A 21,915-nucleotide genomic window follows, 5' to 3' on the forward strand; every position below is an offset into this window, starting at 1 on the left:
TTCAGGGGTAAAAACGCCTCTGGAGCGCTGCCAACATCAGCTCTGGCCGCTCGTACGGCCAATGGGGCGGATGGATTGGACGAGGCGCCGTTTGATTGATGGATGCGCAAAGAGCTCTTGTTTTCCTTGCATGCGCCGTGCACGAGCCGAGGGGCTGCAGCTCTCCATCTTCCGTCTCCTCCCAAAGGAGCGCTGTGGCGACGGCCCCCCAGAACTGATGTGGCCTCCAGCGGTCCATGCAGCTGCCGGGGCCGCCAAATAAGGCCCGTCTGGCTGTCGTGCAGCGCCTCCGCCCGCTGTGCCTGGCATCCCTCGCCCACCGTAATCTGCGAACGGGCCCTGTAATGCCAGTCGGCAGTGGCCACTCAGCTCCTTTCCATCATTCGGTCTCATTGACTCCAAGATTCTCCCCCTCGCGGCCAACAACCTCCCAGCTGCATACTACATACAACTGCTGTGCTGTTTGACTCGGGCTAATCACGGCCGTCCCGTCGTCTAAGACGCTGCCGCCGCGTCAGAGTGTCTTGGATTTGCTTTTTTCCTCTTCGCTTCTTTCTTTCCTTTTTTCTCTTTGGTTTTGGCATTGGATTTCGGCTTGGGATTGTTCACTCTCCCTCGACGTGCGGCTTTGCGCCAGCGACTACCTGGATTAAGAGGCCCGACATCCTCGCGCCGCGACTTCAGCTTTGGCTCCGACTTCGACCGCGCCTCACCATCTGCTTGACGAGCTTGCCTATTCCAAGCGCTGCGACTCTCTGGCAACCATTGGAGGTCCGGAATCCTCCGCCTAATGCGCTAGATACGAACCAACGCGTGACGAACACGGACGCTCAGCATGAATGGATACCAGACGGAGCGAAGCTCCTACAACGATGAGATGTCTAGCATAACAACGCCAATTTCTAGCAACGGCGGCGATCATGGCATGGCAGGAGCATATGGAAAGGATGGGCTTAACGGATATGAACAAGCCGCCCACCAGCTCGAACCAGTAGGTCTCGCGCCGGTCACACACGCCGAGCTCGCCGCAGTATTGACGCGTCCCAGATGGATCCCAACGATGCGCCGAACGGATCGCTTGCCGACCTCAAAGATCCGATCCAAGTACATTTGCTCACAGAAACGGCGCTCTCCGACAGCAAAGAATATGAGATCCTGTCTCAAGAAGAGGTCGATAGGCTGAAGAAACAGTGTCAGTTGCTGAGCCAGCGGGTCGAGTCTACCAGGGCCAACCTCGCCATCCAGTCGAAGTACCGAGATGCGGCCGTGTCGATGGCCAAGCTGTATGCCGCTGGCAAATCCGAGGAAGAGCTTCTCGACGATCCTAGAGCTAAGGAGGTCGAGTTGGAGCGGGAGACGACCGAGAAGAAGTGCGAGGAACTGTCGCGCGAGCTTTTCAACCTCGAGAAGAACCTCATCGGCCCTCAGAGGCGCCTACTCCAGCATACAGCCGGTATCCTCCAGCTGACTCACAAGGCATCCAAGCGTGCGGCAGCACGAGCCTTGCAAAACAACAATGAGATTCCTGGCAGTCCCGAAAGCTTGTATACCTACTCTCAAAACCGGGACAGCCTAGCGCAAGTTGTGGATGAGGACTATTTTGAAGACCCGAGTCTTTACCAGCTGGATTCTTTCCCGGTTCCGCAGACAGGGCATCTGAAATCGGCAATCGACATTCCCTTAAAGTCACCTGTGCGAGAGCAAGCCAATCACCTTCGGGGAGAGATTGACAAGGCCCGAGAAGAAAACAGCCTGCTGGTGAACCTTGTCACCGATATGGAGCAGAAGCTGGAGAGTCTAAGTCTTTCTCTTCGAGAGACCATTGTCAAGTTCAACCCCGAAGTGAACAGCGACTATCTGGAGCCTCCGCGAGATTCGGGCAACGGTGATTTGAAGCCCGGTGATATGCTCAGAAAACAAATCGACTACCTGGAGAGCGGGCTTGTCGCCGTGCAAGCGGAGCAGGAATCATTCATCAGTAGCGGCGGCAACGGTGGTGGCAACGGCGGCAGCAATTACATGCTGGACGACGGCCCTGAGCAGATCGAATCCGTCTTGGTTGGCCTTTGGAATAAGATGCAATCCGGATTCGCCGAGAAGAAGCAGCGGAACGAGGAGCGCCGGAAGCACCGGCAAGAAAAGGGATTGGTCGATGACGACGACACATCTGATGATGATGCATTCGACGCAGACGAGACCTACAGCCTGATCGCCTTTTCCTCCAAGGTCCAATGGCTCTATTCTCAGGCCTCGACGTTGAAGGACCAGAAGTCTGTGCTCAAGAGACAGATCAAGCAGCAGCGCGAGCTCAACAACAAGACCGACGCCGAAAAGGATGAAGAGATTGAACGGAGACAGGAGGAACTGGACCAGACCCGCTTCTTGCTTGAACGAGCTGAGAAGGACGCTTTTGACGCTCAGACCATGTTGGCAGATGCTCTGCAGGATCTCGAAAAGGCGCAGGGCTCGTCCTCTGGCGTCGACGAGGCGGAGCTTCGCAAGTACACTTCCAAGATAGAGTCCCTGGAAGCCGAGGTTGCCACGCGGAACGCCAAGATCGAGACGCTTGAAGCTCAGATCGAGGAACAGGACGCGAAACTGGAGGCATTGGAAGCCGAAGTTGAGGCTAGCAACGCAAAGGCGGGCTCCCACGAGGCCGAGGCCCAGGCCCATAAGGCCCGAGCTGAGTCTCTGGAGGCAGAGGTCCAAGCCCATAGCGAGCGTATTGAATCTCTCGAGGCAGAGATACATACGCGCACCGCCCGAGCAGAGTCTCTCGAGGCCGAGGTCCTCGCAACTGGTGTTCGAATCGAATCCCTCGAGGCAGAAATCCAAGCACGCACTGCCCACATCGAGTCTCTTGAGGACAAGATCCAGGGTCACAGCTCCAATATCGGATCTCTTGAGGCGGAGATTCAGTCACGGGATGCCCAGATCGCATCCCTCGGGGCTGATCTTCAAGCACACACAGAAAGGGGTGGATCATATGAGGCACGGATTGCTACTCTAGAAGCTGAGAAAGAGAAGATGCTCGAGCTAAGCTCACAGCTTGATGGCGCCTCCAAGGAGAAGGCAGCGGCCGAAGAAATGGCCAAAGCTCTGCAGGAAGAGGTGGAAAACATCAAGGCAAGCCACGCAAACAAGGAGAAGGAGATTGCTCAGAGGGATGCAGACCTGGAGCAACTCAACATGACCCTGGTGGAACTGAAGACGGAGCTCACATTCGCCAGAGCGGAGTTGGACGGCGCGTATGGGTCTCGCGCCGAGCGGGCGGCAGATGCAGCAGCTCTCGCGAATCAAGAAGAAATCGTCAAGCTTACGAACCATGTCGAAAGGCTCAAGAAGGAGTTGGCCGGGACGGTACAAGATCTTGAGGCGATTACCAAGGAGACTATCGGAGCCGAGCGCGAGAAAATTGAGCTTGAACAGAGGGTGGACGAGGCACTCTCAGCCAAGGCCAGTCTGGAGGCTGATCTGGAGAAGTCTCGACACCTGATTGCGAAGCTGCAAGAGGACCTCGACAGCGAACGCTTCAAGGTCGGCGTCACGCAAAATGGCGTCACAAAGGTTGGCGCTGGTGCGGCGTTGCTCAGCGAGCAGTTTAGAATGTCGATGCGAGAGGAGCGAAAGAGGTTCCACGAGGACATCAAGGTACGTTCACTGACCCCTGTCGCATGGTATTAGATGCAAGACTGACAATGTTGCGCTTGTAGGAGGAACGCGCGAGGTACCGCAAGCTCGAGGAGGAGTATGTTCGTCTGAAGAAGAGTCAAGCGGCGAGCAAAAATCCTCCCACTTCATGACAACCTACTGCCACCAACGACGACATCACAGCCTCCGTTTAATAATCTACGCTCTACTTGACCGAAACTCTCCACGTCCCATCAAGCGTCTCCCGCCATTCCATTTCACCTACCTACCTTGTTTCTCATACTTTTTAATCTTCTTGTATATGATACCAACGCGGAGTTGGCTTTGTCTTTGATTCGATTCTTGGTTCTACTGAATGGTTGAGACCGCATCTATTCTTGGCCAGCTCACCTGCTTTCTACCCACGCTCACCAGCAGCTCCGGTGGCAGAAAAAGATATTGGGACCAAAAGAAGAAAGAGGAGGAAGAAGCCTACGGCCTATGCCGGGCCGTTTCGCGACGGGACCTGCTGTGTCATCTCTCATCTTGGTTTCCATCTTCTTGTCTTAGGATAGATTTGCGCATGGCATACAGGGGTGAACTGATTTTCCCCCTTGCGACATTTTGGATAACGAATATAGTTGAAAAAAGAAGGTTGGTTGGATGAATTAGATAGACAAGTGCTTTTGTTAATAACAAAAAGAAACCAACAAAAAGATTCGTTTCCTTTTGGAGCATTTGACTGTATGTACTTCTGGTAGAGGTATTGGAAGACCTGACTGGCTGACAATTACGCTCCCCTTTTTACTTTGCACCACCTCCATCCTACTTTTTGTCATCATTTTGCATAATCTCGAATTGCCTCTTTTCCCCTTTAACATCCTATAAGACCAATCACCCATCCGCTTCAAAATCTAATTCCATAAGACGAAAACAAGAAAAAGGTACAATCAAGTCAGGAAGTACCTATAGAATAACACAAATCTTCAAAACAAAAAAAGTACCAGCACGTACTCCCGTACTCAACAGCGAATCTACTTGGGAAAAATCGCCCCTTTCTTGTCCTTTGCCTCCATTAGGACACCTCCTCTCACCCTATTGGTCAAAAACAACCAAGCGTTGAAACGATTAAAAAAAAAAAAAACGAGGCTGTCCCGCTGAGATTTGCTAGTATAAGTCGCCAAGGTTGTATTTTTGTCCTAGATAGGCAACGGATCTTTGTTTTGACTTTGTTTTGACTTTTAGAGCAGTAGATTGCATACCAATTCCAGAAGTTTGTTCGTCAAAAAGAACAAACGTGTTGTAGCTATACTCAAGGAAAAGAATGTAAACTCTGATATGATGCTGTAGCGGACAACCATCAGACATCATACCGTACAACTCTCATCCAACTCTATGACAAAGCCGTATCACTTCATGTTGAGACTTGAGCAAGTGTTTGAAAAAGATTCAAATGGTCTAGTGTACTAATCTAACACTTTTGCTATCTCGTCTTTGCATTATTCTTTCCCAATACAAAACTAAGAAGCATTCTCTTCTCCTCCTGTTTCCTTCTCTCACATTCTGTGAGGAGAATCCTTCACTCTATATCAAAGATTCTAGCTGCTGTTTTAACAAGCAAGCACGCGTTCTCGCAACCGAAACCCAAACATGAAGAAAATAGAAGGAAAATCATGACCTTGAACATGAATCTGAGAAAGAGCAAAACGAAACAAAAGATGGACGTGAACAAAACAGCCCCTTTGGTATCGAGCAAAACGTAAATCAATTGGTGGACCAAAAGAACTCAATCCACAGTTGAGCCTCCTCCCCGGTTCCGACGAACGCCGAGTTCATAAACAAAAGAGTAAAAGACGATCCAGAGTTGCGAGATTAAGATGGCATGTAGGTGCGAATTAAATAGGCTTTAGTTGAGAAGGCAGTGTGTATGGAGAGAAAAGGCATGCGAAAGCTGCCGGAGAGAAATCGCAAGTCTAGCGCAGAAAAGACGGGAGACGGAGAAAGAGAACTGCGCGAAATGCTCAATGGGCTGTTGTAAGTCGTGTATGCGTATCGAAGAAGTCGTAGTTGGATGTACAGCCAGAAATTGTGATAAAGCCGGAAAGATCAAGAGCTCAGATCTGCATCGACTCGTCATCCACCGTCATTTGGTCATCGTCAGCGTATGCCAGCTGCGCCCAGACGCGCCAGTGCAAGATACCGAGGTGTGCCAGTCTGGTCGCAATGTCATCCATGCTCGCCTCGTCGTAGGGCTCCCGCGAAAGGCCGTCGGAATCACGATCCGCAGTAGCAGGGCGACGGCTGGGAACACGGACACCAGTGGCCACCGAAAACAAGGCGACTCCGGAAAGACCCTTGAACTCGCGGACACGGTGGCCAAGATCAGCCATCAGGCGGTTGAGGAAGCTCTCCTCAACGTCCCGGTAGAAGCATGCATCGACATCGCCAAGAGCAGCAGCCAGCCTGGCCTCGAGCTCTGGCAGGGCGGTGGACGGCAGGTTGACAAAGCGGAAGATTTGCAGTGCCATGGACGGAGCCATCATCTGCCATCGCGCAGAGGGCTGGCTCGCAGGCGGCGAGGTCTGCAGCAGCGCCACCAAGGTCTGGAAAAGCTCGCGGGCCTTGGTCTGGGAGTCTTGCCTGGGAGTGACATATGAAGGGACGACGAATGATGAACGAGGGGATGACGAGGCAGATCCTGCTGCACTGTGAACGACGCTAGAGGGCCGAGAAACTGAAGGCGGCGTGTTGAAGTCGAATCGGTCCATGAAGTCCTCGACGTGGGAGGAGCAGTCTGATGAGGGGGCCGGGGGGCTGCTGCGGCGGCTCATCTTGTCGAAATCCTCATAGACCCGCATGCACACCTCGAGGTTGATGGCGTCAAGGACGTCGGCCCTCAGCTTCATCAGCCGCTCCTCGTCAAAGAGGAATGTGTTGGGCAGCCGCTCGTCCCAGGCCGAGGGCAGCAGCAGCCTCGACAGGGCCTCGAAGAAGACGCCCATGTCGCCAAAGGACTGCGAAGGATGAGCGCGGCTGTCGGTGTACGTCTGCTCCGCCTCCTTGTACCACTGTCGCGACATGGTGATGTCGGTCTTGCCGGAGTCCATCCTCTTGATGAAGAACTTCTGCTCGAAATGGGTCGTGTCCTCGATCAGGACGGGTCGCAGGCAGCGAATTTGGTGGTTCGCCACGTCCAGCTTCATGGCCTCGAGGACGCTCAGCAGACTGCGCATGCCGGTAACCAACTCGTCGAGGTCCATGTTCCGGTTTCCGTTGCTCAGCTGGTTGTACATGGTGTCAACCCACTCGTCGCGCATGGGCGCGCAGTGGGACTTGAGCACCCTCGACAGCCACAGGGCCAGCTTCTCCAGGTCGGCAACGCCCTTGTGAAACTGCTGCATGAGGAGCTCGACGTTGAGGCCCTCGTCCAGGAACTGGCGGTCACGCTGGGGAACGAGCGTCTGGATGATGTCCTTGACGGCCTTGAGCAAGATGGGCAGCGTCCACTCGTCGCTGTCGCCATGCTTGTAGATGAACGTGGGCCTGTCCATGATGAACTCTGACAGCTCCTGCTTCAGCGTCCTCCAGAACTGGTTCGCCTTGTCCTGCTTTCTGCGGCCCTTTTCTCCATCGAGGTTCGGACGGAAGTGAAGCTCCGGGTCGAAGTTGATGTCGTGACGAAGCTTGGGGTTGTGGATGATCTTGGAAACGTCCAGCTCGCTCAGCGTAGATCTTGTGACGGGCGGCTCCAGAGGTAATGTGTGCAAGGAGGATCGCAGGCTGGACTCTGGGCTGGGGGTGACCGATCCGGATCCCACTGAGATGGCAGAGTCGGACGAGGGGTTGCGGGTTAGGGGTGCAGACTCGGGTGCCGAGGCGCGGGGGTCGGCCTGACACTGTCGAGGCGAGACCTGTGATGACTGTGCAATCTCCTGCGCTGACTCTTCTTGGCTCGCTGGAGGGACTTCGGACTCCTTGATGGGCTCCGCGTCGTTCTTGGTCGGGCACGGGGCCGAGGTTGACAACTGCCTCCGGGATCGCTCTATCGATCCTCCTGTTTCCTGCTCCGGAACCATTTTTGCGAAAGGAATAGAAAGGCTGGCTGTTGGGGGGGAAAAAGAGTGTAACGACTTCGAAATCGAGGCTCTTCTCGTTCTATATTCTATAGGTGGTTGCAAGCGATTCGCTTTCCGCAGCCGCAGATACCAGCGTAGGATGGGTGAGGGTCGCTGCTGGTTCGGTAAAAGGCGAGGTGGGCTGGGCTAAGTGAGCGTATGACCTCGACTGCAGAGAGAGCTGATGGTTAGCATTTTAACTTGTACCAGGTTATACGCAAAGCATCTCAAAGAGGGTGTAACCAATCCAATGAACGGAGCGGTTAACAGCAGACACCATCGGCTACCCAACGTTACCACGCCCCGGTCTCTTTGCGTGTTGAACAAGCCCACAAAGAGATCAAAGGACGTTGCCCCCTTTCAGGGGTGGCGGGGCGTCGTCCAAGTGCCGGGAATGGTTACAATGAAGCCGGATGCCGATTGGGCTGGGGTTTGCTTTGTCTGAACGGCTGTTATACGTACTTTTTGTTGTATAAACCAAGGCGGGTGGTCGCTCGCGGTGTGTATATCCGGGATTCGTTCCTTTATCCCTTTGGGTTCCTTTCGTTCTATAATTGGTCTCCTGAGAGTTTCGAAACGAAACCAAGTCGCTGGGAGACAGTCCTCGTTAACAAGGCAAGGTCGGATTCGCAAAAGAGAGCACAATGGCTGGGTTGCCGACGCCGAACTGGTCAGGTGAAGCACAAGTGACACGCCAAGTGAAGGAAGTGTGTAAGCAGTATCAAAGAGAGAGTGATGGTAGCAGAGGACGAGAGGTGAGAGGCAGACGGAAGGTTGAACCTGGGGGGGGAGAGAAGAGAGATGAGAGGAGTAGAAGTAGGAGGAAATAGGAGAAGAGAAGAAGAAGAAGAAGGAAAGGAAAAAGAAGGAAGAAAAGTAAGGCAATTAGTCAAGTTGAAGTAGGAGGCGTCTGGCAGCAGGACTAGTTGCTAGCAAGAGAGAAAAAGGAGCGGAAAGACGGGACCCTGGGAGACGGACGGAGATGGCACGAGGATGGCAGGGCCAGCCCATGGAGGTGCCAAGTATCGTGTACATGCGGCGTATCCAGGCAAGGTGTCCCAGGATCCGGAGGGTAAGGTGCTGTACTGGGTACCAGGGCGCTGCAGGTATGGGGGACGCCGTGAAGGGGACCGAGAGTGAGGTGGGAGCAAAAGGGACACGCCGGTCGGTACCTGCGCTGCAGTCGTGGCCGTCGGTACCGGTACCTGTGCCTGTGCCCGGCTGGGCGACGCGCATCGAGGCCCGGTGGAGGGTGCCCTGGTACCGCTACTCCCTGGAGGCTGCAGGTGACGGTACCGGCACTGGGTACGAGGTCACCCAGCACTGGCGCATGCAGGCCCAAGAGACCTCCTGAAGGGCTAGCGCTCTAGTGAGCTCTGGAGGGAGGACTGCAATCTTAGGTGTGCCTGAAGTACCGCATACCTGGCGGTGGGCGCCCAAGAGCTGGCGCTGCAGCGTGGCAATGCGGGCGAGGCGCCGGGGAGCGCGAGGTAGCCGGTACCTGGCGCCGGTACGAGCATCAAGTACCGAGTACGGTACGGGGCGCTGTTCTGACGGCGCAATGCGGCAGTCGCAGCCAGGGCGCCACTACCACCCAAACTTCGTCTCGGTACAGGTACAGATACAGGTGCTACCATTTCGTGGGTACGGTAGGGGCCATTGATCCAGTGCACAGCGCAGCGCAGCGAGGCCACTGCAGTTGCAGCACTCCGTGCATACACGGGCGTATATGTACGAGGTATCAATACAGGACAGGACAGGACAGGACAGGACAGGGCAGGACTCTCCGGTGCGGCACCGAGGGAGGGCTGGAGGGCTGGAGGGTTTGTTGGAGGGAGTTTGCTTGCGCTGCGACACTCAATGTTATGTTCCATGGCAACTGATGCAAGTGGTCGTGTGGAAAGTATGGATACAGGTGCTATGTACGACAAGGGACACAATGTTCGGGGCGAGAGTGAGTGGCGCCAGGTACATGTACCTGTGCGAGTCGAGGTAGATGAGGGAGGTCTGGGGCTCGGAATGGTCGTCGCATGTACTTCGTCGCACCCGCGGCAACAAGTGAGAGAAAATGAATCTCACAGGAAGGGGTGGGTACTCGAGATGGGCATCTGGCGGTGGTGGCAGCAAAAAAAGAAAAAGAAGAAAAAAAGTGAAAAAAAGAACAGCCATGCCGCTGGAGGCGCTATCGGCGCTGACCACGCATGGCCTGGGGAGCAGCACGGCGGCGTCTGGCGGCTTTTGGAGGGCAGCAAGGCTTCGAAATCGCTGGTTCAACCTCAAGCCACCTCACCAGGGGGGCTGCTTAGCACAAGGTCACGGTACCTGCACTCATACCCGGCCGTGGACGGGGATGGGATGCCCGTACGCTAGAGAAATTGAGTTGTGAGAGCCCCGAATAAGTTGAGGGTGAGGCGTGGGGGAAGACGGAGAGGCCTTCTGGGACACCACACTGTGTGGCCTCGCGGCTGCTGGCATGCTCATGCTCCTGCTCCTGCTCACGCTCACGCTCACCATACAAGTAATACTCACACTCACACACTCTGGCAGAGCAAGGTTTGGGTGTGTGGACTGTGGCCCTGTGGTGCTTGTGCCAAAGTTCGAGCATTGATCTGATGGATGTGGGTACGCCGAAAGTTGCTCTCTGTAGCCACCACCAGCCCTTGCGTTGGCCTTTTGGCTCTCCATGCAAGCCAAAGGCAAAACGCCGCGGCTTGGAAAAACATTTCAGGGCGGACCGGTCATGACTAAGGAAGGGCATGGAACGCCTCGGGAAGGGAGGCGGACCTCTGAATAATCGTCCAGACGGCGGCGAAAGAAACGGCGAAGAGGCGCCAATAGGCGCAAATAGACCAACCCGAGACGCAAGAGGCGCTAGGCTGGCGAGCTTGAAACGGCCGGGGTGCCATTTGCTGCCCGTCCAGTGTCCGGTGTCCAGTGTCCAGTCCAGCAGCCGGCCTGTGCAGCATAGTCGTATGTTTTATTTCATCACCGTCGTATTGTTATGCCTGACTAGTCGTCGTCAAAGATGCAGGCCGTCTTGCCACGTCTGTCGTCTGGCTCAATGCCCTGCAGCGGCTAGGCGTCGGCGTGAGATATCGCCATTCGCGGTAAAAGAGGTGGTCATCGCCTGCGCCATAGGTACAGTCATCCAGTGGTTATGTCTGAATAATCAGGCGTCTGGAAGCACCAAGATGCTCCCATGCCTTTCGGCGCTGGTGGCGGACAAGCCTCGCGTTGTTGGGCCATTCCAGTTGCACGGCGGCCTTACAACTATGCCAGACCAGAAGGCCCAAAAGTTTGACTGCCTGCAGTCGGTCGGTGGTGGGCAAACCCGGCACACAGCCAGTTTGACGGTGCAGACAGCATCGAAAGGCCGGCCTGCCTGTGTGCACTAGCATCGCTAGAGTGCCTCAGCAGCGCAACATGACAGCCTGTCACGCAGCCAAGTGCCACATAGCAGCGCCTCGTCAGGCTAGACAATGGCAACCGGAAAACTTTTCCCTTGTTCCTTTGCCATGGCCTAATCAACCGCTTCGTCGGCTTTTGAATACCAGCACGCTCCTGTTGCCGGGACATGTCCGTTTTTCATTTGCCATCGGCTCCGACCAACGAGCGATCCGGTGCCGGACGAGTTGATGGCAACCAAGACGACGACGAACAACTGCAAGCTGCAGCTCCTTTGCCACCCAGCTGACGCCAATAACATTTTGTGTGCAGTAGTAGTACTAATTTCATTGTATGTACTTGTATGTTGGTCTTGGCGCGGCTGGCCACTTGAACAGCAAAGAGGACGGCAAACGACCAGGCTAACAGGGTAACCCCCTGTAGAGTGTGGGATGACACGTTCGATTAGATACCAGTAGTGGGTGAGGTTAATGCTACTCCGTCCATATCCTATAATTATTCGTCGAGGCATCTTGTTTGTCGTCTTTACCTGGCGGCACAGATCTTGGGGTATCGAGACAAGGATGTAACGCTGGCCTGGGCAGTGGTAGTTGTAGTCTCATTTCGAATTGGTTGTCTCCCGCTCTTGGTCACTGGCGCGAGTAGACTATAGAATGATCGAACCGAGGTAGGGAAGGAGAAGGAGATGAAAGAAATGAAGCGGACGAAAAGAGCTGTTCCGGATTGAGCCTGTCCGCAGATCATCTATCAGAGAGTCAGAGTGCATATTATCACCTATCGAACAGAGGCCAACGCACCCACGGGCTGTCCGTTGTCGGAACTCGACTCACACCTACATACACCACTCCGTAACCTTCCACTCGCTCCGTTTGCTCAATTGGAGAGTCGGCGGCAACTTGGGCGACAACACATACTGTACGGAGTACAGTACAGCACAGCACGGCGGCTGCTTGTTCTGCTTGCCTAGACGAGACATGCTCCAGGGGTCGCCGCCAATTGGATGGCGCCCCTGGGGCTGGAGAAGACCCCTGTTCCCCGACGCCGCACCAGGCAGCTGGTACCCCAACCCCTTTAGGTACGAGTACAAAAGGGCCACCACGCGCTAATGGAGCGAAGACAAGGGGAAAAGAGGGCGATAATAGCGAGAAACGGACGGCAGTTTCAAAACGGTTGGAAAGACGAGGAGTCGTCTTCATTTCTTTCATCTTCATCCGGTCACCCATGGGACCATTGAATGTCGTCATCCCAAGATGGCCAGGATTGCGCAGATGGTGGACTCAAAGATCCGTGCGTTGCTTGGCTTTGTGCAGTACGCTGCCTAGGAGAATCCGTGGAAAGAGTCAGAGACAGCAACAAAGAAGTAAGCAGATGGGTGGTACGAGGAACAGTGCAAGGACAGGACAGAAGATGGATTCGGGTGGAAAAGGAGCGGAAAAGCCAAAGGAAATTGATACTCGGCCTTAGCACGCTTAGCTAGCACTGCGACCCAGGAGTTGGTGGGAGGTCATCGGCGACGCATGCGGTGTTGGGTTAGCCGGTGGCCTCGCAAGTCGCGGCTCGAGAGCGACGGAGGTGACAAAGGGGGTGGGCATCGCATCGCCAAAGAGGAAATGGAAACGAGGTGAGAGTCGGTCGCTGGCCGCTCACCTCCGTTCCGTTGCCTCTGCCTCCCACCTCCCCGTTGCCTCCTCCGTTCCCACGCAGCTCGCAATAATGCAGTCCGTCTGCGCTACTGCGCGAAAGTGGCAGTGGGAAAGTGACAGGTGCTTTTCCATACAACCACACACATTGGCCAGCTCTGTCGGCGACACTGTGCAGGAGGTGCATGCTAAGCGTTGGAAGAGGTAAGATTTTCAAGGCCCGACATGGTAGTGCTCGTGGTTAGTCTCACTGTGTGGTCTCGCGGCGGATCTCGAGCCTTTCCGCACTGTGCTAGCCTAGGGTCAGCCAGCCAGCCAGCCAGCCATGGAGATGGAGCACCTCAACCACGCGCCCATTGACTGATTCATTACGGTCGCCCCTGATGACCTTCATTTAGCACGGGCCGCATCCTCGCGCACAGTCTAAAACGGAGCAGAGACCCTTGAACCCGGCCCAAGCCCCCCCCACCGAGATGGCGTGGCCTCCTTCTCGAAATCCCCCGAATTCAGGCACACGAGATTCATCACCTCGCTAGGGGCGATGCGGCGACGCTTCCACCGTTGGTTCTCCCAAGACCCCGGATATGATACATGGGGCAGTACAAAGCAGGCCTGCCCAACGGCAGAATGGCCCGACTCGAGCCCGCGTATTCTGCTTTCGTTGGCCCTTTCGACGCTCAGAAGGCGAGGCATCGACGTGCTCGTACATCGTGTCTCGTCTTGCTCTATCTCTGTCCGAGCGAAGGATGATACTTGAAGTATTACTAGTATTGCTTCATCCGCCAGCTGGCCGTGTCACCCAGCCGCACTGCAGCGAGGCTCAACTCCCACCGCGACTGGAACTCTGTCCGCCGTGCCGCTCCATCTCGGGCTTCACCGACGCCAGGACGAAGCCAAAGTACCAAGTACTGCTACCGCGCGGCTTCCGCCCTCTTCTGCCGCTGCCGCAAGTACATACTACTACTACTACCACTACAGCGACAGCTTGAAACGCACCAGCAATGCACTTATTAGCAGAAGACACCCGCCATCATCTTCCACCTTCAATTTTATGTCAATGGACGACCCATCTCGCTCTCGTGCTTGTGCATGCTTGTACGAGTACGAGTGTGCCTTAGAATCTCAACACCATCACGACATCCCTCTAATGCAGACCCGCCAACCTATTGACGGCTGGCTGCCCTTTTCCCCCACTCTTCTGCTCTGCTGACCTCGCCTTGCCTTACACTTGCAGACACAAGACATTCCCCTCACAAGGAGATGGAGAAGAAAAGGGATCAAGGAAACAAACCGACGATGAAGGCACACGGCAACCAGAGGTATTGCAGGTTGTACAAGTCACTACCAGAGTGGCTCCCAACTGGAGTGTTGGAAACTCACGCAAGCTCCCTTGCCGTCGACTCGCCAGATTGACCTCAGATCTGGATGGATAAGATGACTTCATCGACAACTTGGAGTGCCGAGATTGGTACTCGTACCCGCACTGCCGAGTGGTCCGCGCCGCCCGACGATGTACAGCTACCTGGCGCCCTGCTGGAGCTCGTCTTCAAGTTGTCGTTGCTCCTTGGCTCCGTACAGACGCATTGCAGAGGGTCCCAGACATTTTACTATCGGCCCTTGTTGACTCAGGCACGCCTCGGCAGCCAGACAACACGCGCAGTCCTTGGCTGTCCTCGTCTCGACCTGTCTGATTACCATGAGTCTGAGTCGACTCCAATGTCTCGTCCGGCTCCCCTTGGACGGCCGTCATCGTGCATACACACACGGACGTGCTTGGACTAACTGCCATCCATCGTCGAGTACATACAGTACGGCTCGACAAGACAGGCCGGTCTGGCTACCGCCCTGGACGAGGGGATCATGCACTGCTGGTGCTGATGCTGGTGCTGGTGGTGGTGCTGCAGCCGCCGCTACTGAACTGATTGTTGCAGACATTTCGAGTCGAGTCGGCCACCCTGCTTGAAATTACTTGTGCGCACGAACGCACCAAAGCACAAACTCCCGTCGCTGCGGAGGAAAAGCTGCGAATAAGGCAGCCGTGCACCACGAGAAGCGCGGCTGGGCGCGGGTGCAGATGGGATGGACAAACGGGCGAGGCTACTGTAGTCTCATGTCCACTCAAGGGTCACGGGGGCGTTGTCAGACTGCCACGGCCCTGTTGGGCTGTTTTGGTTGACCCCATCCAAGCACATGTCTGGCCGGCGCTGCACCGCTCGTGGCCCGTGGCTGCTGTTATTCGTGGCCTCGGATAGCTAGCCAGCATGAGAGGCGAATGATGATGAGTCGGCACGGCTGCTCGACCGGCATTGTGGACGAGTGCTCCCTTCTCGTCCGCTCCTTCTCCACTCACTCTCGATGCACCACCACGCGCCGTGCAACACCAAAAAGCTGCGGGCTAGAGATAGCGCCCAAGCCGTGGTCGCATTTCCTGCCCGTTAACGTCTTTTTCTGTGTGCTCAGCAGCAAGCAGAGTCCGTCCTGGGATGCACCACACCCAAAGAGCTCTGTCTGGCAGTCCCGTGATGCCGAGATGCAATGGCACTGGACGAACCAGGAAAGAGCATGCTCCCCGGCTGCGGGTTGTTTCAACGTCATTCATCTCCATCTGACGGACTCGGATTTGAATGAAAGGGTGACTCAAAGAAAGGCGATGGCAATAATCCACATCAACGACGGCCCTCGAAAGCCACCAGCATTGTACGTCCAGGACAATCGATTTCACAGGGCGCTTCTGCAGGCTCAATAACGGCAAATCGTTCTGTCAGCTGAGCCCAGGTACAGCACATGCTAAGAATGATGGAGACGAAAAGGGCGTCTGCTGGATGCCAATGTCAGCAACCCGACACGGACAGCCGGGAGCGAGTATCAACAGAGCCATCATTGCGACGATGCCGGGGAACCCAAGGGAAATAGACGCATCTGCCGTCGGCCGTAAGTCTGTGCCAATGGGCGCCGGTGGTCCGCGATTGTGCGTACGTTCTCTGTGTAACGACCACAAAATCGATGGCGAGCCGAAGCCGTCTTCAGCAACCGTTATGGAGTCGGCATCGGGAAGAGCACCATGGCCAGCGAGCCAATTACTCGCCCTCTGCCGCTGCATCGGGCCCAAAGGGGCAATCCTGTCGCCGTATTTAGCTTCTGCATCGTCGGCTTCTGTTTGTTGCCTGCGCGGATGTGTTTGTGCTACGCGAGCATGTCACCATACTTGTCTCAAGTTCAGCCTTCTGTAGGAGTCTGCAGCCATGCTCTGCTATTGGCCAGGAACATTCTGAGGCAGTGTCTTACGCTCCCTGCCTTGATCTGACATTTGAGGAGAGCGCATGGCAGAGGTGACATACTACTACTACTACTCCTCCTTCAATGGTTTATCCGGCTCAGGGATCTGATTTGATGATGGCCCTTCCATTGTGCCTCTTCAATGCCGGTCATCTCTGTTATTGACTCTTACATACATCTCGACGAACAGGCAACATCACACTACCTACCCATTTACTGAATTTTAACGTGTAAGTTTTTGGAAACCAACGGCAAACTCACAGTCCAACGTGATCCTCGACCACACTCTGCACACACATCCCCATCTGGGGAAGTGCGGCGAGAGGGTGGCAGCACGTCACCTCCTCCTCCTGTCCGTCACCCGAAAGGGCGCCATTCCATTTCCCGGAATCTTTGCTACCCGCACTTTGATGAACGCGGTTCAAAGGTCACAGCAGCCCCTGGGGCGCCACGGGGGCTTGTTTGACGGCGAACGACTTTCGACTCGGGAGGGTTGGCTGGCACCTGGACCTTGACGCCACCGTCCTACAAACGCATGCCGAGGACCGTGATTTAAATTAGCAACGCCGGTACAAAGTATGGACAGTGTGAGGAGTGACTCGAACTCGTTTTTCAAAGTCAGCATACCAAATATGCAGGGTGGACGCCGTGGCTGCGGCTTTCCGTCGTTTCCAGTCCGGACGGACACACTGTCATGACTTGGTGGCTGCATATTTTCTCGCAGTGCCTCTCACGCCATTGAGTGGTGAATCGACCTCGACCATGACTCGACGCTACTAGAAGCTTCACGATAGAAGGCTTGGACATGAGGGAAGATGAGAAAAAATCATCAGTGGCGCTTTAGTTTTCCTCTATTTCATTCTGGAACATTTCCATGTGGGAGTGGATCTGCGTGCCGCCCTCGCTTCAATTGAAGACGGGCTTTCCCCTGATATCGACGGGACATACTCCGTACAGTGCACGAAGCACGTCGATTGACCGCGCAATAAGCAATCAAGGGATGCTTTGGCATGACATCTCCGCCAGCAGTTGTTGTAAGGAGCGTTTGCTTCTGTAAGGGGTACAACACATTCTCCGTCACTACTACTAGATCACAGTAGTTTGCACGCATCAATCATTGCTTACTTCTCCCCTGGATACTAGTACTACTATGAACGACATCCCTTGAACCCCCCCTTCGAAATGGCCAGAGTTGGTATGGAAACGAAATCAACAAGCGTGCCGATCATCACAGCATGTCCGTTCTATCGCCATTGATATGCAGAGACGGACAGACTTTTATTTCGGTACGATGCGGGAGTGCCTGGATTTGCCACTGGAGCCACATCTTGGCCATGAGTCCGGCACTGGGAATGCTGATCGTTATTCTCCTTGGGACGGGCAACTGTTGATATTCGAAACATCCGTTGGAGTTTGATAATATCGTCAGGTACGAGTACGTAGAGGATATGTTGAGCATACGGAGGATATCAATTCGGCTGCGTAGGTAGTGATGCTGATCAATGGCATTACTTCGTAGACTCTCGACTCATTTTAGCTTAGCAGCCATCTGCTTCTCCGCCGCCACAGATCCTGTCTTTTATTGAACGAGCTGGAAGACGTTGCGGCACTCTGTATTCCATGTTTGCTTACCCCCAAACCATATCCGTCTGCAAGTCTGTTCTCCGTCTCATCGAATTGGACTGCTTCGGGCCCAGAGCAACGTCCCTGCGTCTCGAACAGACACGAGGGCATACTAATACCAACATTTAGCCTACCAAAGAGAAATAGTCTCTGCCTCTCCGCTACAAGGGGGCCGAAAACGCCGGAAAGCATGGATAGGGAATTTCGGGTCATCGTCCCTTTTCCCCTTGTTAATCGATGAAAGTCAGCACTTGGTGGGAAGTGACGATAACAGGTTGGTGGGCAATGACCTGCATGCACGTTCCTGGATGGGGGGTTCCTTGACTCTCTCCACTTTGTTTTCGTTTTCCACTTCCCCTGTTTTTGTTTCCTTTTTTCTATGGAAGATATTACGAATTGCTTCTCTTTCTGCTTGGGGCACAAGACGGAATTTGGGCTTTGCCTTGCCAGTAGGTATGTACATAGGTAAGGAAAGGTCAGGTGTGGTATAGTTGATGCATCGATATGGTGCCAAGGTGAGTGTTCGGTAAGGTTGCAGGTGTAGTACTACTAGTTGAGGAGGTATTACTACTCATGCACCAACTGCTCAGACGATCAACCCATCTAAGAAAAAAGGGAATCCAAAGAAGGAACCAAGACAAAACATACAAAGTATCATATGCTTTGAGAAGAGAAAAGAGCCTCCGCCAAGAAACCGCTTCCTAATTCCCGTTCTCGAACAAAAAGGACGAGGGAAAAAGAAGAAGAAGAACAAAGAGTCAAGGACCAGCCCTCTTGCGAACCCTCGTCCCCGGATTGGGTCCCACCGCTCTTCGGGCTCAGCGGCGCGCTCAAAAACGCCCCCGTGCCTGGATTTCTCATGCAAGTGAAAAGCGACCGAATTTGAAAAAGCTGGGAGCCGCTTTTTGCTTCTGCCTACATACATGTACATACAGTACGGAGAAATAACCCAAGGTGGTAGCCCGAGAAACGCCAGCGAGGGCGGTGGAGTTGTGAGCGAGAAGGAGTCGAACAACTCACCTCTTTTCCATGGCTGCATATACGGGGTAAGGAGGGAGAGAGAGAGAGAGAGAAGTTGGGAGAGGTTCTTGTGCTCGATTTGGGGTTTTGATCTTCACGCAGATTTTTGGAGCTCTGGCCCGCGTATGGAGTACTGCTATATGGGCTGAGAGATGTCGACCGTTACAAGGCTTTGGATTTCCAGCTGAGTTACTAGCTGCTCATGCCATGAAGATGGACCTTGGCTTCGTCTGTCGTCGAACTTCCTTTTCTGCGCAAGGGGGGGGCCCTACCGAACTGACTTACTACTCAACAGCGCTTACTTTAGGTATTCATGGGGGCCCCCGGGCTGCTTCGCGGCTACTGCTTAGGCACTTGATTAGTTCAAGGTTTTCCAATGGCCCAGCAGTACTAGTAGTACTACCAGTATATCGAGGGGAGGGATCTCGGAAATTGACCTTCTGGAAGTGTTCCGTGGGGAGAGGGTGCCTTATTACTCGTACTCCGTGGAAGAACGTTTTACTACTTGTACAAGTGGACAGGGATGTGTGTGCGTATGTGTGTTGCTTAGAGGCCCTGATGCTTGGCCATGTCAACTGACGTCAAGGGGCGGTGTGTTGTCGGTGAGGCTGCAAGGTATAGGGATTCAGTCGAGACACTTTAGATGATACAAGCGACGAAATCGAGGCTTCGGATGCTGCCCGCTCTTAGTGCTTTTACGTTATCAATGCCCTTTCCTGCTGCTGCTAAAGGTAAGGCGGAGTATAGTAGTAGCGCCAACGATGATGTGTTTTGGACGGCTGGCAATGTTACCATCGACGAGATAAGAGTTGTGCGATGTTGGGGCAATCGTCAAGGCGGTAAGAGCTGAGCTAGGAATCGTGCGCATGGCTGATGACCCCAGGTGATATAGCTCTCGTCTGGGGTGCTGCAAAGTAAGTCATTAGTACATAGTCTCAAGTTGTTGTGATTGGCCTCTTTTTCCACCTCTTCTTCTGCTGTTCTCTAGGAAAGTCGCTACGGCTGAAGAAGTACAATATAATTGAGCGAGCTGACGGTGAAGGCAGAGAGTGATGTGATGCATTGCGTGCTACATCACGATGGCTCGTGATGACCGGATATGCGTAGCCACCAATGACAACGTGAAGCAACTGGCAACACTGGATCAGAACTCAGAGGCTGCGCTGAGTCAAAAGCTTCGAGAACATCAAGGTGAGGAACATTCAGAACTCTCGGTTCATGGCCAAACTTCAATTGGGAAGTGGCAACTGCGTAAGGGTGTTTTCCTAAATTAACACATGCCTGATGAAAGAGAACATCCATCCCCTGGTGTGTTAGCTGTGGAGGCTGGACTCTTTCGCTTTTCTATTGGAATTCTTGATGTCTTGCGCCATTGCTCCCGTATTCGCGCCGCGATAGACCAAGTTGGGGGTATAGTCTCGGTAATATGACGACGCATCACGACCATCCAGGCCCGGGGGCTAGAGGGGATGCGGTGCATCTGAATCGCCGGTCTAGCGTCGCGCCGTGACGGTCGTCGTCCTTGGTTTGTATCGTTCCTCCTTCCCGAACACTCTTCTTCATCGGAGTTGGTGCTGCCGCATGTCTACGAAATGGTGTAATAACGAAGAAACCCCTCTTCTTCAACGAGCCTCATAACAACGCCCAAACTCCCAAGGCAGCAAATGCATGATATTATTCCCAAGGTCGACTCGGGGTTTTCTTTTCGATACTCTTGAGGTGCATAGGCGTCTTAGCTGAGCAGCATGGAAACCTATCTCTCTGTCAGAAACTCTGGTAACCCACGTAACATATAGAAGTAAAAAGGAGCTTCGGGGGTCCAAACGTACAGCCATGATGACACAGCATATGCTGATGTACGGACTCAGTCGTTCTCCTATCCTCGCGCACTTCCAGAAGATGCCCATGACACTTTGACATGCTTCATTAGCTTTCAGTACAGCAGCGGTGATGCAATATGCCATACCCGTTCTTGTTCCGGTCCATGATGCCGGGCGTGAAGTGGTGGACATATGTGCTCGTGCAGATTAACAGCAGGATGACGAGCAGGAGGGACTTGAAGTTGAAGAGCGCAGACTAGAACACCAACAAGACGTCAGCAATCGCAATCTCGTTTCTGTTACGAAGCTTCAAAATCCGCGTCATAGACAACTAGAAAACTTACCATGTTGACGACCCAGAACTACGGCCGCTCAAAGGTAAACGATTGCTGTTATTACGGCCACGAGAAGCTTGTCGCAAATGCTTGGTATCGCGGTCTCGTCATCATCAAGCTTCGGAAGGGGCCAGATGTGGGATAGGAGGAAAGATTCGCCGGTCCGAACCTTTGCTTTGGCACGCGCGAGAGACCCACATCAGCTGGCAATGACATGCATCTTTCCCCACCAACCAGAAGTTGCGATTTCAATCTGTGAAAGTGTGAATGCGCAAGCCTTCATCTTGACTCCTCTGCCTGGCTGCAACTTTCATCTCTTTCGCGACATGCTCGGTTGAGTTACCACAATCCTTACGAAACCTTGAAACATCGAATATATTGTGCGATATACGCGATACCACATCAACAAAAGTCGACAGCCGCGGGCAAAAGCAGTTCAAGATGGAGCCTCGCGCGCGTGCCGGCAAGAATGTCGGCAAAATGAACTTTTCCCACGCCGAACGTACGCATTCATCCTTACAAAAGAGTTGTCAGGGGACCTCATGTATATATATATATATATATATCCTAACACTTGTATTTATACAGTGGCTCAGCTCCTCTACGCCCACGGCGACATCAAAAACCCCATGCCCGAGACCGTCCGCGTGCTCGACGAGATCCTCACCGACTTCATGCAGTCCATCGCCTTCGAGGCGAACCGCGCGGCCAACTACTCGGGCCGCCAGAAGATCAAGTACGAGGACTTTGAGTTTGCGTTCCGCAAGAACCCGTCCTTCCTGGGCAAGGTCCAGGAGGTCTTTGAGAAGCAAAAGGAGATCAAGAAGGCCAGGGAGATCCTTAGGGACGGGGAGGACGAGATCATGAGGGACGCGGCGGAGGAGGAGAAGAGGAAGGAGAAGGAGAAGGCGGGGCCGACGACGACAAATGCGGCGGCGGGAGCGAACTTGGCGACGGCGTCCAAGGCGAGTAGGGTGGAGGAGGAGTTGGGGGAGGCGGATGATGATGCTGAGGCAGAGGCTGATGCGTTGGGGAAGAGGAGGTGATGAGG

At 54.1% G+C, this 21,915-nt stretch overlaps 5 protein-coding genes across 5 annotated transcripts; 3 read left to right on the plus strand and 2 right to left on the minus strand.

Moving 5' to 3' along the window:
* Positions 1–772: 772 nt before the first annotated feature.
* On the plus strand, positions 773–3,803 carry BBK36DRAFT_1196996 (hypothetical protein; the record flags this gene model as incomplete). Its single annotated transcript, XM_024896963.1, has 3 exons — positions 773–991; positions 1,048–3,651; positions 3,714–3,803. The coding sequence occupies exons 1-3, from the start codon at positions 836–838 to the stop codon at positions 3,801–3,803; spliced, it is 2,850 nt and encodes a 949-aa protein (XP_024750858.1). The 5' UTR covers positions 773–835.
* A 1,941-nt stretch (positions 3,804–5,744) lies between these two features.
* On the minus strand, positions 5,745–7,706 carry BBK36DRAFT_1140186 (T-complex 11; the record flags this gene model as incomplete). Its single annotated transcript, XM_024893362.1, has 1 exon — positions 5,745–7,706. The coding sequence occupies one exon, from the start codon at positions 7,704–7,706 to the stop codon at positions 5,745–5,747; it is 1,962 nt and encodes a 653-aa protein (XP_024750859.1).
* Positions 7,707–15,768: 8,062 nt separating this feature from the next.
* BBK36DRAFT_120423 (hypothetical protein) lies at positions 15,769–16,130 on the plus strand. Its single transcript, XM_024897302.1, has one exon. It carries the CDS (start codon positions 15,852–15,854, stop codon positions 16,092–16,094), a length of 243 nt encoding a protein of 80 aa, XP_024750860.1. The 5' UTR covers positions 15,769–15,851; the 3' UTR covers positions 16,095–16,130.
* Positions 16,131–20,441: 4,311 nt separating this feature from the next.
* BBK36DRAFT_3550 (DUF1242-domain-containing protein) lies at positions 20,442–21,080 on the minus strand (the record flags this gene model as incomplete). The annotated part of the gene is made up of 5 exons (XM_024898035.1): positions 20,442–20,462; positions 20,539–20,620; positions 20,676–20,785; positions 20,874–20,891; positions 21,063–21,080. The coding sequence occupies 5 exons, from the start codon at positions 21,078–21,080 to the stop codon at positions 20,442–20,444; spliced, it is 249 nt and encodes an 82-aa protein (XP_024750861.1).
* A 225-nt stretch (positions 21,081–21,305) lies between these two features.
* BBK36DRAFT_1116416 (hypothetical protein) lies at positions 21,306–21,910 on the plus strand (the record flags this gene model as incomplete). The annotated part of the gene is made up of 2 exons (XM_024890231.1): positions 21,306–21,366; positions 21,453–21,910. The coding sequence occupies 2 exons, from the start codon at positions 21,306–21,308 to the stop codon at positions 21,908–21,910; spliced, it is 519 nt and encodes a 172-aa protein (XP_024750862.1).
* Between the last annotated feature and the right edge of the window lie 5 nt (positions 21,911–21,915).

Source organism: Trichoderma citrinoviride, assembly GCF_003025115.1.
Source record: "Trichoderma citrinoviride strain TUCIM 6016 unplaced genomic scaffold BBK36scaffold_5, whole genome shotgun sequence".
In the NCBI taxonomy this organism is placed as follows: domain Eukaryota; kingdom Fungi; phylum Ascomycota; class Sordariomycetes; order Hypocreales; family Hypocreaceae; genus Trichoderma; species Trichoderma citrinoviride.

Bases quoted from the DNA above. Each gene is read 5' to 3' on its own strand.
- BBK36DRAFT_120423 (XM_024897302.1), top strand. From the start codon at position 15,852: ATGGCCAGCGAGCCAATTACTCGCCCTCTGCCGCTGCATCGGGCCCAA.